The sequence below is a fragment of the Vulpes vulpes genome, chromosome 1, assembly GCF_048418805.1.
Source record: "Vulpes vulpes isolate BD-2025 chromosome 1, VulVul3, whole genome shotgun sequence".
In the NCBI taxonomy this organism is placed as follows: Eukaryota; Metazoa; Chordata; class Mammalia; order Carnivora; family Canidae; genus Vulpes; species Vulpes vulpes.
Window position 1 is genome coordinate 26066290 of NC_132780.1, and position 15789 is coordinate 26082078.

Sequence of the window (15789 nt, forward strand, 5' to 3'; positions counted from 1 at the left end):
AGGCCCTCCTGCCCCAGGAAGGCTCCCCAGGCCTTGGGTTCCAGCACCTGCCCGGGGTCACCCTGCCCCTAACCCACCCCACGCCCGAAGGGGACTGGTGGGTGCAGTGCTGATTCTACCTTGTGTCAAAACCAGAGCCCCTCCGAGCAGTGGCCTCACTGAGGGAGGACACCTGATTCTGGAAGTGGGGGCCTTGAGAGCCCAGAGTTGGAGGGCAGTGTGATGGGGTCAAGTCCTCGGGCGACATCTGTGACTAGTGTCCCTGCCTTTCAAGCCTTCCCCCAAGCATCCCCTTGTATATGGTCTCCTCTGACCCTGGGGCCAGCCCATCTCCGAGCTCATGCCCGGGGCCTCCTGCCAGTTACTGGCTGCACCCAGAGTTGGACGTCGTCCTGCATGGCCAGATCCAGAACTGCATGGAAATCAGGATCCAGCTGGGGAGAGGGGCCTCTTCCACCCCATCAGAGCTTTCCCATCACAGTGCCCACATTGTCGCAAAGCAGCCAGCACCCTGTGGTTGGCTGAAGAGAGTGACCCCCAGAACATCTAGAGAATATCTAGGTCCCAATCCCTGGAAGCACATGGCAAAATGTGCTTCACAGACCACGTTGTGGGTAAGTGGGAGCATGGGGGTCGCCTGCCCAGGCGCCCAGCTTCACGGGGTGCCAGGTGCGGGGGACGGTCCCACACGCAAGGACTGCTCTGTAAAAGCCTATGGTGATTGCAACAGAAAGACATGCTAAGGATCAAGCCAGCTGCAAGGGGACAGATCGGCCGCCTTGCCCACCCTGGAGGGGTCCCAGCCTTTCCAGACAATGACCAGCTCCCGAGTCGACACGCACAGTCCAGCCTGGTCTTTCCGGAGCACGCTCCCTTCCCCCTTCCCCCAAGACACTGGCACCAACGGCCACTGTGGGGGAGCAGGGAACGTTCTGTGGCCCCCACAGCCCCCAGTGGCTTCAAGGGCTCTGATTTCCAACATCGTGGTTAAAACCTAGGAGACCGCCAAAACCATGAGTAGCCGAGTCACCTCACGTACAGAGGACCCGTTCCTAGCTGTGAAAGTGATGAGCACAGTCTGCCAGGGATGCGGGGTCCCGCGGGGCAGACGCCTCCACTTGGGCACCAAAGCCCTGGGGCTCTAGTCCGCACACCTGTGGGGGCAGATGCATGATCTGCACGTCTGTGAACGTGGGCACGTTGGTGTGGCTCACAGCTCTCCCTCCCTGTGCACACACACGGAGTACCGCTGCCAATGACTGCTCATCCCGCTGCACTCCACGGCAGGGGGCTCGGGGTCATTATTGCAGAAAAGCATCCCCGCCATGTGTCGACATCAGTCTCGGGCTCAGGATCCCTTCTGCCTGCCAGCACCTTCCTAACTGCAGATGCGCCCCCCGCCCCCCGTCACCTCCTGGGAGGTGAGCAGCAGTTTGGAGACGCCCTCCTCTGCACCCTGAGGCCTCAGGGCCTGGGAATGGAGGCATGGCTGCAGAGCACGATTGGCAGTCGGCTGTGGCCAGAGATGCATGCACACGTGAGTGCACACACACACCCCGCGGGGAAAATCCGGAGATGGGGCAAGACAGGGAGCAGCGAAGCACGCCCGGCACAGGCAGGTGACCTGGACCAGCTGCCAGTCACAGTTTACCAAAGCCAGGTCTGCGTGGCCCCCGGGCCTGAGGCCATTTGGGGACACTTGGAGGGAAACCTGGAAAGGGAGGGGCTGCGGGAGGAGCTGCGGCTGGAGCGTCAGCTGGAGAAGAAACTGGTTCTGGCATGTGCCGGGAAGGGGTGGCCAGAGGCACCGTCATTTGAAACCCCATGTACAAGGACACCCACCTGCGCATGCGACCAGCACTGGCTCATGGACGGGGCTCGGGGGAGAGGCTGAGCCGGGGGTGGGCCCTGAGGCCAGGGCTGCGCCTCCTGGCTTCGGCCGCTGACACCTCCAGCGACTGCTCTGGGATGCGGCCCCTGCCCTGGCTTGCTGCTGCCCGACGGAGCCGCCCTCCCTCGGGGCCCGGCCCCCACACCCAGCCGCCCACAGGAGGGCCCGCTGTGCTCCGTGTGGCCTGTGCCGAGCTGCGCTGGGCAAGCCCCGGGCCTTGCGGTACCTCAAGCTGACAAGGACGCACGGCCTTCCCTCTCGGGTAGAATAGGATGCACGGGCTCCCTGGGAAGGGCCCGTTCTTCTAAGGCTGCCTCACAGCCTCAGGTGGGGCCCCGTGGAACAATGGAAGGTTCCAGATGGGCCACCGCCCAAGGAGCAAGGAGTGTGCGAGGGGAGGGCGGGGGCCGCGGGCCCTCTGCTCAATCAGCTGCCCCTCCGTGCTGCCCACTTCTCCCGCCCCGGGCTGCGAGGCCACCTGCCGCCTCCCCATCCTTGGTCCCCAGCTTCCTGTCAGGTCCCACTAAGGAGGCGGGAAGTCTGGGGAAGAATGTCCCTCTGGCTGCTGGTTCTTGGCAGCAGCCCGGCAGGGGAGGGGGTGTGGCTCTTCCCACCATCGTCACATATGGGACCCGCACCCCTTCTCCCCAGCCGCCAGCATCCCTGCAGCGAACACCCTGCACTGGGTCCCTGTTGAAACCTGGTATGCTTCTCACTCTGGCTGACACCAGTCTAGGGGTCCCCCTGCCCCCCATCATAGGGACAGTGCACTTGTGTGCACACACTGGCTAACAGCGCCTCCCAGAGAAGCCACGTTTAGAAGTGTCCCCTGGTCTCATGGCCGCCTGCGGCAAGGGGCCTTGGGTTCCTCGCCAGGTTGAGTGACTGACCACCTGCTCTCCCAGCAACGGGGACACCAGTGTCCGGGGAGGCCCCAAGAGGACTCGCCCAGGCCCGAGCCACACGGGGGGCCCGGTATGGGCTAAGTCCAGGTGTGGAGCAGGCGAGCCGGGGGCTGCAGAGACCTGCCCCCACGGGTCTGTCTTCATAGCGTCTTGCTCACAGGCAGCTTCCCGTGCAGCCATGAGACATGCGGCCAGTCCACGGCCACACGGGACGTGCAAAGGCTCCCGGAGCCGGCTCGTACCCGGAGCACTCCTCACAGTTTAAGGTCTCAAGAAGAAACCACCTGCACGCTGCTTCCTCATCAGCTCTATCCCTCTCCTCGGGGCACAGAGTACGGAGCCTCCAGGCAGCCGCTCGGCCACAGGACACCACAGGGACCAGGGAGACCACGGAGGCCATGGAAAACCATGGGGACCAGGGGAGGCCACAGGAGACTGTCTTGGCCTCTCCCAGCACAGGGCAGGCACCTCCAGGCCCCGGGGCCGCTCGGCTCGATGCATGAGAACGACGCCCCTTCTGGTGGCTACGGAGCCCCCCAAGGACAGAGCCCCAAGGGGTCGGCAGTCAGTCAGTCCCACGTAAGGCGACCAGCTGAGCAAGGCCTTGGGGCTCTGGAGGCAGAGCCGAGTTCCCGATGGGACCCGTGGCCTGTGCAGCCCATGGTGGTGAGCGCGGCCCCCTGTGGATAGACCGATGTGCCCCCCCCCCCCCCCCCGCCCCGACAGGCGCCCCGCTCACCTGTGGCCTGGCAGAAGAGGTGGAAGGTCCCCAGGGCGTGCACGTGCTGTGCCTGGTCGCTGAGGAAGGGTGGCAGGAGGGCAACCGGCAGGCTGCTGTCAGGCCCCGAGGCCGAGGCCGGCCAGGGGCTTCGGGGAGAGGAAGCTGAGCCGGGGCCCCGACAGGACAGGGAGGAGGACCCCGGAGGGGGGAAGGGCAGAGGTGAGGCTGCGAGACAGAGGACAGAAAAGAGAGAGGCCACTGAGGCGGGGTCGTGAGGATCCCACTGCACCCGGAGCAGGGAAGCAAAGCACAGAGAAGGGAGGGCTGGCAGCGTAGGTCAGCACCTGCTGGGGGGGGGGGGGGGTGTTGGCCGCCAGACTCGGCAAGTCACGCCCGCGTGAAGGATAGAAGCTTCTCATTTATTAGGTTACTTTTCCAATGTATACAATTCAAAGTAGAAAAATAAAAACAAAGTAAATCTTATAAAACACAAATGTTTACACCAAAATGGTCGAGTCCTAGCATGCTGCAGATGACACCGTCCACGCGGGCATACACAAGTCCAGCTTATTGCTCTTTGCCACGGAAAGACAGCCTCCTCTTGCAGGCGTGTGGGAAGCAGCAGGCGGGCTTGACGTCACCGAGGCTGAAGCATCTCGCCTGTTCGCACCTTGAGAGACAGCACTGGGCCACGCGGCTCTGCCCCATGGCTCCAAGGACTGTTGGGACACGGGCCTGTCCAGCTTGCTTGCATGTGTGGACAGCTCTCTTCAGCCAGGTGGGACGTCCCGCGGGCAGTGGCTGCGGACAGAGGCCAATGGTCACAGGAGCCACATGGATGGCTGAAGACGCCCTGGTGGATGTCTGTCCGTCTGCACGGGAGGTTTTGAGCAGTGGCCATGGGCCTCCGTTTGCAAGACCTGCACCCCCATCAGCTCTGGGCCAGCCTCCTGCTGTCCTCTCTTCTTCGAAATAGTTAAAACAACGGGGGGAAAATTATAGAAAGAAAATCTCTCTGAAAATGAGGTTTCCTTCAAGGAATAAAAAAAAAAAAATGTGCTTAAGAGATGGTTCTGTCTACGTTTCTAAAAGCAGAAGGAATGCATTTAGCCAAAGTAAGTTTATCCCTGAGAATCGTAAGCAACGTAAGCTGTATCCTATCCTCACAACAGAACCCGGAAGATGTACTACATCTTCTCAATATTTAAACATCCGCTTTCTTGATTTAAGAAATAAACGACCTAACACAACAGAAGTAAAACCCTACAAAAATAATCCTGTGGGAAGAAAAGGTACGTGCCAATCTGGACAACAGGCGCTAAGTTACCAATCTGATAAACAAACACGTCATTTCCAATCTGGAATGAAATGATCGTTCAGTGGCTGCTTGGAGGAGGGGGCGCTCCAGGCATGAGTGTCCACAGCCGGTCCCCGACGGCGGCCCACCTGGGAGGCCGGGGCACAATGCTCACCATTTTCCGAAAGGACAAAGAGAAACCAAATCACAAGCTCGACCCAAGAGAAAAGACACAGAAGACAGGTGTATGGACACGGGCTCCCTACGTGGCCCCAGGGCCGGACGAGCACTGACGGTGTGTGGAGGCCTGTACGCGCGGGCGCCTCACTCTGCGTCTGCGTCCGCGTCCGAGTCGGCATACTTGAGCTCACACTTGACGTCAAACGGCCTGTCCCGGACCGGCAGGTCGTCGAGCCTCTGCGAGTCTTCCCTGTCGGTGGGCACCCGGCTGGCCATGGTGTCCTGCTCCGTCTCGTAGCCGGTGTCCAGGGCCGGCCGGGGCTGCCCCCCGTTCTGCTGCGAGAAGCTGCCCTGCTCCACCAGCGTCTCCTTCACGCTCTGCTCGAAGTCGGAGAAGTCGGACGCGGGCTGCTTCTTCCCCAGCAGCATGGCGGAGCGGAGCTTCAGGCAGTGGCCGGGCAGGTAGCCCTTGTAGCAGTTGTAGGAAAAGAGGCCAAGGCAGAGCACGAAGAAGAAGAGGAAGAGGAACATGAGCAGGCGGTTGTCACTGGACTTGAGATACATGGTCTTCTCCGAGTGGACCTCAGGGACCGTGTTGATGATGGTCTTTGGTTTGCAGGTGCCGCCGGTGGGCGCGGGGCTGGGCGTGGGGCCCCGCATGGCTGGGGTCTGGGGCGGGGGGCCCGGGGTGGGCTCCGTCGACACTCTGAGGACGGTCCTGTCGCCTTCCGTCCGGGCGGCTGGTGGGGTGGAGGCAGCCGGGGTCCTAGGAACCACCCTGACTTCCAGAACGTGCTTGGCCAGCAGCTGCAGGACCGTCCTGTTCCTGACTCTCTCCTCCGACAGGCACTGGTACACCCCGCTGTCTCCCTCTGACAGGTCGAAGATGAGCAAGTCTCTCCTGCCCACCAGGCCATACTTGGGGGTCTGGGCCTTGAGTACGTGGTCCCGGAACGTCCACACCACCCGGGCCAGGTTCGACTTTAGGGAGCATTTCAGTTCCGCTGTGCCGCCGTGCTTGAAAAAATGCTCCCGGAAACTTTTAGTTTCATCTGGAACACCAAAATAAACGTGCACAGTGTCAACAACCCGGCCCGCTACTTCCCTTCTTTCAAAGATAGGTCAACACGCACAAGAGAACACAAGAGTTTCACCCACTGGAGCAACACAGAATCTTCCAGAACAACTAAGGAGATAAAGACATGCGTGACAGAAGAGCAGAGATGAGCCCCAGATGGCAGCCCCAGGGGATGAGGAACTCGGGAGCAACTGGGCACAGAGATCCCATCTGGTGCCCAGCGAGGCCGTGCGGCGACACGCGGAGTCACACGCCGCGCTCCTGCCAACGGCTCCAGGGCCCGTGGGCTCTCAGTGCGCCCAGCACCCTCCTGAGGCTGCCCCGCTGTCGAGTCCACATCAGGAGCGTGACAGCCCAGGGCACGGCTGCGTTCCAGGAGACCAAGGGATGTGCCTGACCCCCCGGCCGGCAGGGGCATCGCCGAGGGGACGAGGACTCCTCCCGCTGCCCCTCCCGGGACCCTCAGGGTTGTGTCAGCAGCCCCAAGCTAAGCGGGAGAGAGGAGCGTCTCAAGACTGGATGTCACAGGTTGGACGCCGAGCACCTTCCAGTGAACGCACTACGTGGCTGCAACCAGAGGGGCTGGCGGGGTCGGCCTCTGTATCCTCATGGATACGTGCCCTCTGTTCCAAGTAGAGAAAGGAAAAAAGAATGTACGAGATGCCACAACAGCACAGCACCACGACACGATCACGAGACCCGGCCGCCCCCGAGCAGCACAGCGAGGAGGGGCCACTTACTGGGGCAGACGGACGTGTCACCGCTCATCTGCTGAACCAAAGTCCTGCAAGGCAAGCGGGCACGGTCACTCACGCGCCTTCCCCGCGGGCAGGGCGGGCGGCCGGCACGCGCGCCCCCGGTACCTGCTGGGGCTGTCTGTCCGGTGCAGGTCCACGCAGGCCTCGGCGGCACGGCTCCAGGCGCAGTAGGGGTCGCGGGCCAGCACGCAGTCCTCGCAGCTCCCGTGCTTCCCGCAGAAGGCCACGGGGGCCTGCACCACACCCGAGCTGGAACCCGCGTACACAAACCTCTTGCCCTGCACGGGGGAGACAGGGGACAGGCGCATGAGGGGCGGCATTCATGCGCTTGGTGGCAGGTGCTTCTCCACCTCGCCGGCTGTGGCAAGCACGTTCCTGCGATCCCTCATCCAGGAGCTTCCAGAACCGGAGCTCAGCTGGGCTACTCAAGCCCGCAGAGGCCGCGTGCTCTTCAGCAGAGTCCTCGCTAACTCAGCACTCGGGGCCTTGGTCACAGGCCCCCCCCAGGACCCCCCAGCCCTCCCGTCTGGGTGCCAATGTGGACGTGTCTCTGCCCCACTAGGGCTGGGGGTCAGCTCCTCTGTGTGGATGGGGCTCCTCCAGTGGGACACTCCTGGCCCTGCGACAGGACAGAGGCCAAAGGGTACAACTCGGAGCCCAATCTCAGGCCTGCCTGGCTTGAGCAGCCGTGTACAGACAGCCCAGTAGTGTCCGAATCCAGCGGGGCCAGGAAAGGAGGCACCAGCGAGTGGTGGGGGGCAGGCAGAACTCCAGCACGAGGAATAAGGGACCAGCCAGGTTTGCGAGGGAGGAGCACGCAGACAGGGAGGCCGACGGCTGGCACCTCAGAGAGCCAGGCCCCCCAGGTGGCTAACTGCTCCCTTGGACACAGCGGGGACCCCTCCTGGCACAGCCATGCTGCAGGGCTGCAATTCTGCATGTGTGTCTACGGTCTCCTCCGCCGGTGAGCCCGTCTCCCCCGACCCCACACAGATCTTCTGGTTAACCTCAGGGTTAACAGAACCCAGCAGAAGTCAGTGTTTCAGACCCAAACGAGTTGCAGCCTTCCCCCGGGGGGGAGACAGGGAATTAACAGCAGCGTCCAGCTGGCGCTCCTGGCCTGTGATGCACCCTGTGTGAGTATAGACAAGAAGTCCCCTCCACAGCAGACTGTCCTCTGGTCAGAAGGGGCAGAGAGAGCCAGGCCTGGGGGCCAGCCCATCCCTGTTGGTGGGGCCCAGGCAGAGAAGGCCACATGGCTGCTGAAAGGACTGAGGATGCCACCCCAGACCCCTGTCGGGGTCACGTGGCTTGCAGAGGAGAGGGTTCCTGGGAAGGCCGAGCAGGCAACCTTGAGGGACCCCGGAGGGCACAGACTCTGCCCTGGAAGCCCCAGCTGACACCAGACCTGAGCGTGTGGCTGTGGGCATGGGGGGATGGGGCACTCATGTGCCTGCACCCCCGTCCCCAGGGCTGGGCTTCTGTGACCTAGAGCCACGGAGTAACAGATTCTGAGAGAAGGAAACAGGCAAACAGTGGTGGGGGGTGGCTGAGACCGTTGGCAGGTGCAGAAGCCCATGGGCAGGAGGGACTGACACCCAGCAGCCTTGAGGTCTCCCCATGAGCAAGCGTCTGTCACCACGGGGTGGAGTGCAGGTCCACGGCTTCACAGCATGTCTGCCCATGGGCACTGGGGCCTCACCCCTGCCCGGCCCCGCTGGCCAGCACTGTCATTGCTCACGTCCCCAAACCCTCAACCCCATCCAATCACGAGGAAACCTGGGGTGTTTGGTCCTCTGCAAAGCTGAGCATGCCGCCGAAATGATGATGGACGGGGATGTCCCAGGCCACGTGAGGCCCCAGAACTGGAGCGGATGTTTGTGGGCCAGTGGGCACTGTGCCAGCGGGGCTCCTCCGTGCGGGGGGTGGCCAGAGCCCCTGCACATCATGCCCCCACCTCTGTGGATCTGACAATATTTCAAAATGGAAAGTGTTTGAAAAGGCAAAGAAAAAAACCTGAGCAGGTAATGCCTGATGTTTGTGAGGTTTGTTGAGTGGGTGCCTGCCGTGGCCCTGTCCTGCCTGGCCCCTCGCGGGTCCCCTTGGACATCAGATCCAAGTCCATCTGCTCACAATGCAGGGGACCCGTGCATGACGTCTGCACACGTGCCCCTGGGAAGTCAGCTGCCTTCTCCCCCGACCTGGCTGCCCGTGCTTCTTGCTGCTGCCCACCGTCCCCTCCCCTGGCTGCGCGTAAAAGTGGAGGGGCCATGGGACCACCTCAGGTGTGAAGCTCCGTCCACCCCTGGAGACAGAGGCTCGGGAGCGTCAGGGTCACACAAGGCAGGCTCAGCACATGAACAATGCCACACACTGGGGACAGCTGAGCCCGGTGCCCCGGAACAAGGCTTTGCAGGTCCAGGCAGAGAGGCCAGGTGCGCAGCAAGGGGCACGGGCCTGCAGCCAGGCTTCCGGTGTCTGCTCTGGCCCCGGGGGGACTCCCAGCGTGGGGACCCCACAGGGAGAAGTGAGGCCTGCAGCCAGTCACATGGCGGGGCCGGGCCACCCCCAGGGTCAGATGCCCCCAGCCACAGAGGAGGCTCACGTGGTCCCCCTACATGGGCCTGGCCTGCTGGGATCGCGTGGCCTGCCCCAGCTGTGAGCGGGAGCCGCGGCCCAGCCACGTGTGGAGACGGCAGGGCTCGGCCTGCGCAGCAAATCCGCCCCGTTTCTACACTACCCGCCACCTAATAATAGATTTCACATTGTGAAACGGCTGAGGAAAAAGTCAGAAGAACAACATTCCATGACATCTGGGTGTTAACGAGCTCCTGAGCTGTTTCCATAAATAAAGCTCTGCCGGAGTGCAGGCAGGTGCAAACGCCGGTGGATGCCCCTGGAGCCTCGAACACTCAGTCCTGGCTTTTACGGGAGGGCTTAGCAGAACCCTGACCCCAACCCTGATCCTGACCTCGACTCTGACCCCAACCCCGATGCAGAAGATGCCTCGTCAGAGAGGTGGGGGTCGCACAGGCATCATCACTGCTGCTCAGAGCAGGCTCCTCTGTCCCGACACATATGTTGCAAGGACCCCTCACCTGCCGACGGGGCGCCGACCCTACCCAGCTCAGGGCGCAGGGGTGTTTCTGTGAGCCGGTGCCCCTCACCTCCCAGGATGCCCCGGCAACTCCGTGAGGCACAGCCCTCCTGAGCTGACAGTTCCATCTCCCCATCCGACACCCTGGGCCTCCCAGGACCTCCTGTAAGAGGCTGGAGATTGGCTCCTCTGGACCAGACAGACGACTGGCCTCCGCGTTCACCCGGCGACCAGGGACACGAGTGCCCTCCGCCTGCCTGCCCCCCGCCGGCCACTCTACCTGCTGGGAATTCAGCAGCAGTGTCTGGATCGGCTCAAAGTCCGGGAAGAGCTGCGTCTCCTCGATGATGTGGGCCTCGTGCTCGAAGCTGATGGCTTTGTGCAGGGCACCCCGGTCTGCAGGGGCAAAGCTCTGGGTCAGGGCCACACCCGCGAGGACAGGACGTGCTGGTACTGTCGGCCACGGCAGCCCGCGGTCCGTTCTTTCCGTCAACTCCCTCCCCCGACAGGACACTTAGAGACTGATGGTCGTCTCGCTTTGGAGGTGGGAAAGGAGAAACCACTTGCTGGGGAGTGGGGACCGAGTGGCACAGAGCGTTTCCACTGTTCCCTCAATGATACGCTAACAGGCCACAGCTGGCTCCAGTGGATGTCGATGCAGGGACGTGCTGCCACGGTAAGGACAGGTGGCCCTCTGGGGATGCCGCCCGTGGGTGCCCTGGGGAAGGTGAAGGCAGGGCCCTCTCCTGTGATGATTAGAGCCGCTGGAAAGCTCCCAGGGCCAACCCCTGGTGCCCTACCAGCGGCCTTCAGCCTGGCCACCACCCCTTGTTCAGGGTCAGGTCCCAAACCAGCAGGGAGGCCCACACGGACCACCCAGACTCCCTCAGTGCTAGCCCCGACCTACGGGACCCAACTCCCCAGATGGGACCCGGGACCTGCCTTTTCACCCAGCGCCCTGGTGGTCTGATGTGCTCACAGCCCTGAAGCCAGCCAGCTGGGGTGGCCACTTCGGAACACTTCCACGCACGCAGTTGGGGCCTGGGGGGCAGGCACTGGCTCCCCAAGGAAGAGCCAGCGGTGCCGGTGTCCTCTCCAGGGGTCGGAACCCACCTGTGCTGACAAACATGACGTCATAGACAGTGCCGTCCAGGGCCCGTGTCCTGTCCACCACGATCTGCGTGTAGTTCACGTCGCTCTTGATCAGCCTGGGCCTGTTGTCTATCGGGGTCACGGAGCCGTCCATCAGAGGGTGGTCTTTGATGAACTGTAAGGTCTTGTCCGGCAGAGTGAGGGAGCTGGAGAAGTTGGCGGCCCGCGCTTCACGGTTGATGCACTGCAGGGAGGGAGCTGCCTGTCAACACCCCGCGCACGGCTGCCCGCACACGCTCCGCACACGCCCCCCACGCAGGCCCCCAGGAGGCACAAAACCCACTACACAGCGGGTTTCTTGCACAAGGGCACAAACAGGCGCCCGCTCCCTGCAGGTGCCTTTTCCTTTGCGGCCTGTGGGGGAGGCAACTACATTTGTATCCATGATACAGAATTCCCGAGATCCACACTCTATGAAGCTGTACCTACTTATAAACGAGAAAAGCGGATCAAGCTTTTGAAATTGAATCTAAGTACTTATCGCTTGATAGCTCAAGAACACGGCTAAAATTGCTAAAAACAGTCTCATTCCAAAGCGCATGAAGGTCAAGCGTGTGAGGGACTCTAGCTTCTCATGCGTGTGAGTGGACGGGTTTTACTTGGTAACTTGCGCACTGAGGGACCCGACCATTGTGGGCAGACGTGTGCCCCCCGGAGGAGACCCTGTCCTGGGGGAGAGCCCAGGCCCCGGCCCCGCACGCCAACCACAAGCTGAGCAGATGCAGCCAAACGGGCCTTGTGACCACACTGACTTCTACACAGAATTCACTACTTTTAGGGGGGAAAAAAGTGACTTGTGTTAATGGGCAGGAAGTACAGCTCGTAACCAAGAAATTGTGTATTTCTGTGCAGGGAGCAGAAGATGACCCAGAACTCTTTTTATCACACATTAATGCCACTAAGTGACCTGTGCCAGCCAGGGCGACCTTCTTGTTCAGCCTGCAACCCCGTGCCCTGCACACCACTGAGGACAGCACAGGAGGAGGAGTGTGCTCGCTGACCTTCCTAGCCCCTGTGGATGCCTCTTCCCCTCCAGGACCACCCCCACCCTGGCCTGGCCCGGGACGCATGGCGGCTGCCACCAACCTGCCCCCGGCCTCCCGCAGCCCAGCCCCACTCACCGCCCCGGGCCGCGGCGTGGGCACGGCCCCGTTGTAGCGCACCCACTTGGTGTGGGACTGCTCCACCGTGGCGCTCTGCATGTACTTCCCGCCGGAGAAGACCGCCTCGGCCGTGGACAGGTTGTAGGCACACACAGCCGACAGCCCCACGTTGTTCCTGCGGAGGAGGGGGACGGCGTGACTGGCCTGGCTGGTGGGAGTGCAGAGAAGCTGCCCCCCTGCCCACCCCGCTGCCCACACACTCACAGCTGTGGGGTGAAGACCCCGTAGAACACGGGCTCCTTGAGGTCTGGGGACCTGAGGACAAAGATGTCCTGCAGCACGTTGAAGACGAGGTTGCTCTCTGGCCGGGAACAGATCAGCCTGGCCTTGAGGAAAGACGTCCACTTCTTTTGCAGGGTCCGTAGGCCACCCTGGTCCCCCTAAAACCGGAAGACACGTGTGGTGGGGGAAGGGCAGGCCCCTGTGAGCGGGTGCCCAGTGGCGCCATTCGAACCACCTGAGGCCTCGGCTGAGGAAGGCCGTGGAACCGCCACGTGGCCACTGTGCTCCTTCCTCGCCAGCTGGGGTCTCGGGTCAGACAGGCCTCTCGGTGACGTTGCCTGGCCGTGGCTAGAGGGACCGGTGGGCCACGCACACACACATGGCATCATGTGTGAGGCAGGTGCCTCACCAGTCACATGCTACTGGACCCCATGAGCAGCTGCAGAGCCCGGGCCATGGACGAGGCCCCATCTGCCTCAGGCCAACACGTGGGGACTCCCCCAAAAGACAGTCCTCATCGCAGAGGATGCAGTCATGTCAGCGGGCTCTGGCCGGGTCCCCCATACACATGTTCTTGTGAGCGGCCCCCAAAGGACAATGACAAACACGCCTGACGGGACCCGCCCAGGAGAGCCTGAAGCACGAGAATCTGGATGCAGAAGACTCTGGAATCGAAGCATTCTTACTCATTTTGGACACCGAAACCCACACGCCCTCCGCCACCTGTATGTTGGGATGCCAAAATCCCAATTCCAGCAGAATTTAGCTCACATGGTGGCCAGCCACTAAGTTTCTGTAACTTGGGAGGCCTGGGGGAGGGGAGTCAGAAGCAGGCTTGCTGAGACTGGGCGGCCGCTCACACACGGGGGTGCCTATGCTTCCGGGGTTCACAGGGACACCCCCAGGCTTCCTGGGCAGGCTGATCATCATGGTGTGGGAGGGTGAAGCAGAGGGGTGTCGACATTTCAGAGGAAGCCCGGAACCCACAAGTCCCCCAGACACACGTGCGCCATGGGTTGGCACCACGGGGACCTCGGGGAGCATGCTCACCTTGCACACCCTGGCCACTCGTGGGATCATCAGCTTGAACACAAACTCATACTCCACAGACACCTCGGTGAAGAAGAAGTAGACCCGGTCATCCCCGCTGTCCATGCCATCTGGGTGTTCTCGGATCACGTCAGCAAAGACGAAGCTTGGCTCTGCAAGCGGCAGACACATGGCTGTCCCTCCACATGCCCAGGGACCCGGTGCCACCGGCAGTAATGCAAGAGGGTGCGTGTCACAGGGGTGGGGATGCCCCCACTGCCCTCCCTGGCCCGCGGAGGTGCCGGAGATGCTACCTGTGACCCCAGGCTGGATTTCCCCCCATGGAGGGCAGCCTGGGGTTCCCGGGGAGCCAGACCCCCATCTCCGGAGACACAACGATGACACAGCCCCTGCCCTAGCCCACCCTGCAGCGAGGAGCACCCCGGGGTTACAGGCCGCTGCCAAGCCCACAGGGAGAGCCCTGTGTGAACAGCTGCGGGATCTGCTGCAACCGCATCATCTGGAGGTAGGTGGCCTCCCCGCCCGAGTCACCGGGGACTGTGAAGCTCTCATATCACGAAGGACGGTGACCACGTCCATTTTCAGGGAGGGAAGTAGTGGGGAGGGTGGCCTCCAAGCAGCACCAGCTGAGCAGGGAAAGACCCAGCCTGGGACACTGGGTGTGGAGCTCTGGATGCACCCGCAGGGGGGCTGCCACGAGGTCAGGGGCGCCCAGGGCCTTTGGGGAGGCTCAGCGCTGCAGATGGAGGAACACGGCGGCGGGGCTCCTGCCTCTTACCGTTGAGCCACGGGATCGCGTACTCCGTCCTCAGAGGGCTATGGGACGAGTTTCGGGAGATGATGGGCTCACTTCCCAGAAAGTTGTAGGACGTCCCAGAATACAGCTCCCCGTCTTGAGTGGCCCCGGAGGGAAGAGGAGAGGGGGTCAGCACCCGTCACAGCTCCGGTCACAGCCAGACACAAGCCCCTCGGGGGATGAGGAGAGGCCGTGGGCCTGCTCCTGGGCACACGCAGCTGCTTCTGGAGCCTCTGCTGCATTTCCCCATGGGGATGGCTGTGTGCACCTCATGAAGGGTGCTTCTCGAGGGCTGGGCCGTGAACACCAGGGGACCTGCACCCAGGACATGATGGTGGGCACACAGGGCTCCACACATGCTGCCCTCTGTGGAGGCATGAAGTGTGAACAGGAGGCCACGTAATTTGTACAGACGCATGATAACCTCGTCCCACAAGTCTGACGTGTGGCCCCAGTGGTGGCCGGTGGGACTTTTGCACAATGAGTTCAAAGGCTCGTGTGGGGGGTTCACAGGGAGGCCCGTGGGCCTTCTCGGGGGACAGGGAATGTGGAGGCCGAGGGAGGGAGCCCCACGGGCTGCGTGCTAGCCTGGGGGTGGGACTCACCAACCATGACAGAAGTGTAGCTCTGTGCGGGGTCGAAGGGGCACCTGCCCTTTCCGTCTTCTGTTCGCCCCAGAAACTGAAAGGACGTTAAGTTCTGCAACAGAACCAGGAGACAAAGCATCAGGAAGAGTTTGAACCTCTTGGCTCCCAGCGCCCATGTGCTGAACCGCTTCCCAGATTCGCTGGGGGGAGAGAGGGAGGAGCATTTGGACGCTGGTGCCTCGAGCGCCCCCCGGGTTCCAGGAGCCTCATTTTAGTTGTACAGCGCCGATGGCTCCACGGTCACTAGGCATCTAGGGCAGCCCGGGGTGGGAGGCCCCCGCGAGCGACTGGAGGCCACATACAGGATTTCAGTGCCAAGGCGGCAGCATTGGAGGCAGCGGGGCCCAGGCCCCCTGAGACACAGGCACCTGGGGACTCCCACCCCATTTGGCTCTCACACACAGTAGGGGTGACAGTCTCAGGTCGGGCATCCCTCCTGGCCTGACCAGGGAGCCCAAACCCTGTGCATAAAGAACAGGAAAGCTGTGGGCCCACCTCCCATGTCAGGCCAGTGAGCACGAGCTGGGGTGTGAATGGATCGCAGCACGAGGGGCAGTCTGGGGGACGTGTGAACAGGGGGTGGCCCAGAGAAGAGAGGTTATTGGAAATGACTGTGCATCTTCGCAGGCACCCACAGGCTTGGTCACGTAGGCCAGCACCACTGCTCTGGGCATTCGGGGGCTGCGGGGCACGGGGCAGCTCGCCCACACCTGCGCCACCTGTGTGATCCAGGTGCCCAGATGCCTGCGCCATCGGCCTTCTGGTGGCCTGAACATTGTCATTAAAAATATGGGGAGAGATTACATGTGACACCTGACTCCTTCACCTAACA

At 62.3% G+C, this 15789-nt stretch overlaps 1 protein-coding gene across 6 annotated transcripts in view; it reads right to left on the reverse strand.

Annotated features, from left to right (window-relative positions):
• The window catches only part of SEMA4D (semaphorin 4D), a 73352-nt gene that overhangs the window by 5109 nt on the left and 52454 nt on the right, over window positions 1–15789 (reverse strand). For 5 of the 6 annotated variants that reach the window (XM_072761205.1, XM_025984145.2, XM_025984147.2 and 2 more), the window contains 10 exons: window positions 14916–15009; window positions 14293–14406; window positions 13515–13666; window positions 12447–12622; window positions 12201–12357; window positions 11041–11263; window positions 10208–10323; window positions 6936–7108; window positions 6813–6856; window positions 3916–6046 (listed from right to left, as the gene is read on the reverse strand). In XM_072761205.1, coding sequence (XP_072617306.1) covers window positions 5139–6046; window positions 6813–6856; window positions 6936–7108; window positions 10208–10323; window positions 11041–11263; window positions 12201–12357; window positions 12447–12622; window positions 13515–13666; window positions 14293–14406; window positions 14916–15009 — 2157 coding nt within the window. In that variant the 3' untranslated portion in view covers window positions 3916–5138. Of the gene's footprint in view, window positions 1–3535; window positions 3743–3915; window positions 6047–6812; window positions 6857–6935; window positions 7109–10207; window positions 10324–11040; window positions 11264–12200; window positions 12358–12446; window positions 12623–13514; window positions 13667–14292; window positions 14407–14915; window positions 15010–15789 lie in introns of those variants that run through there. The other variant, XM_025984146.2, reaches the window with a different exon arrangement.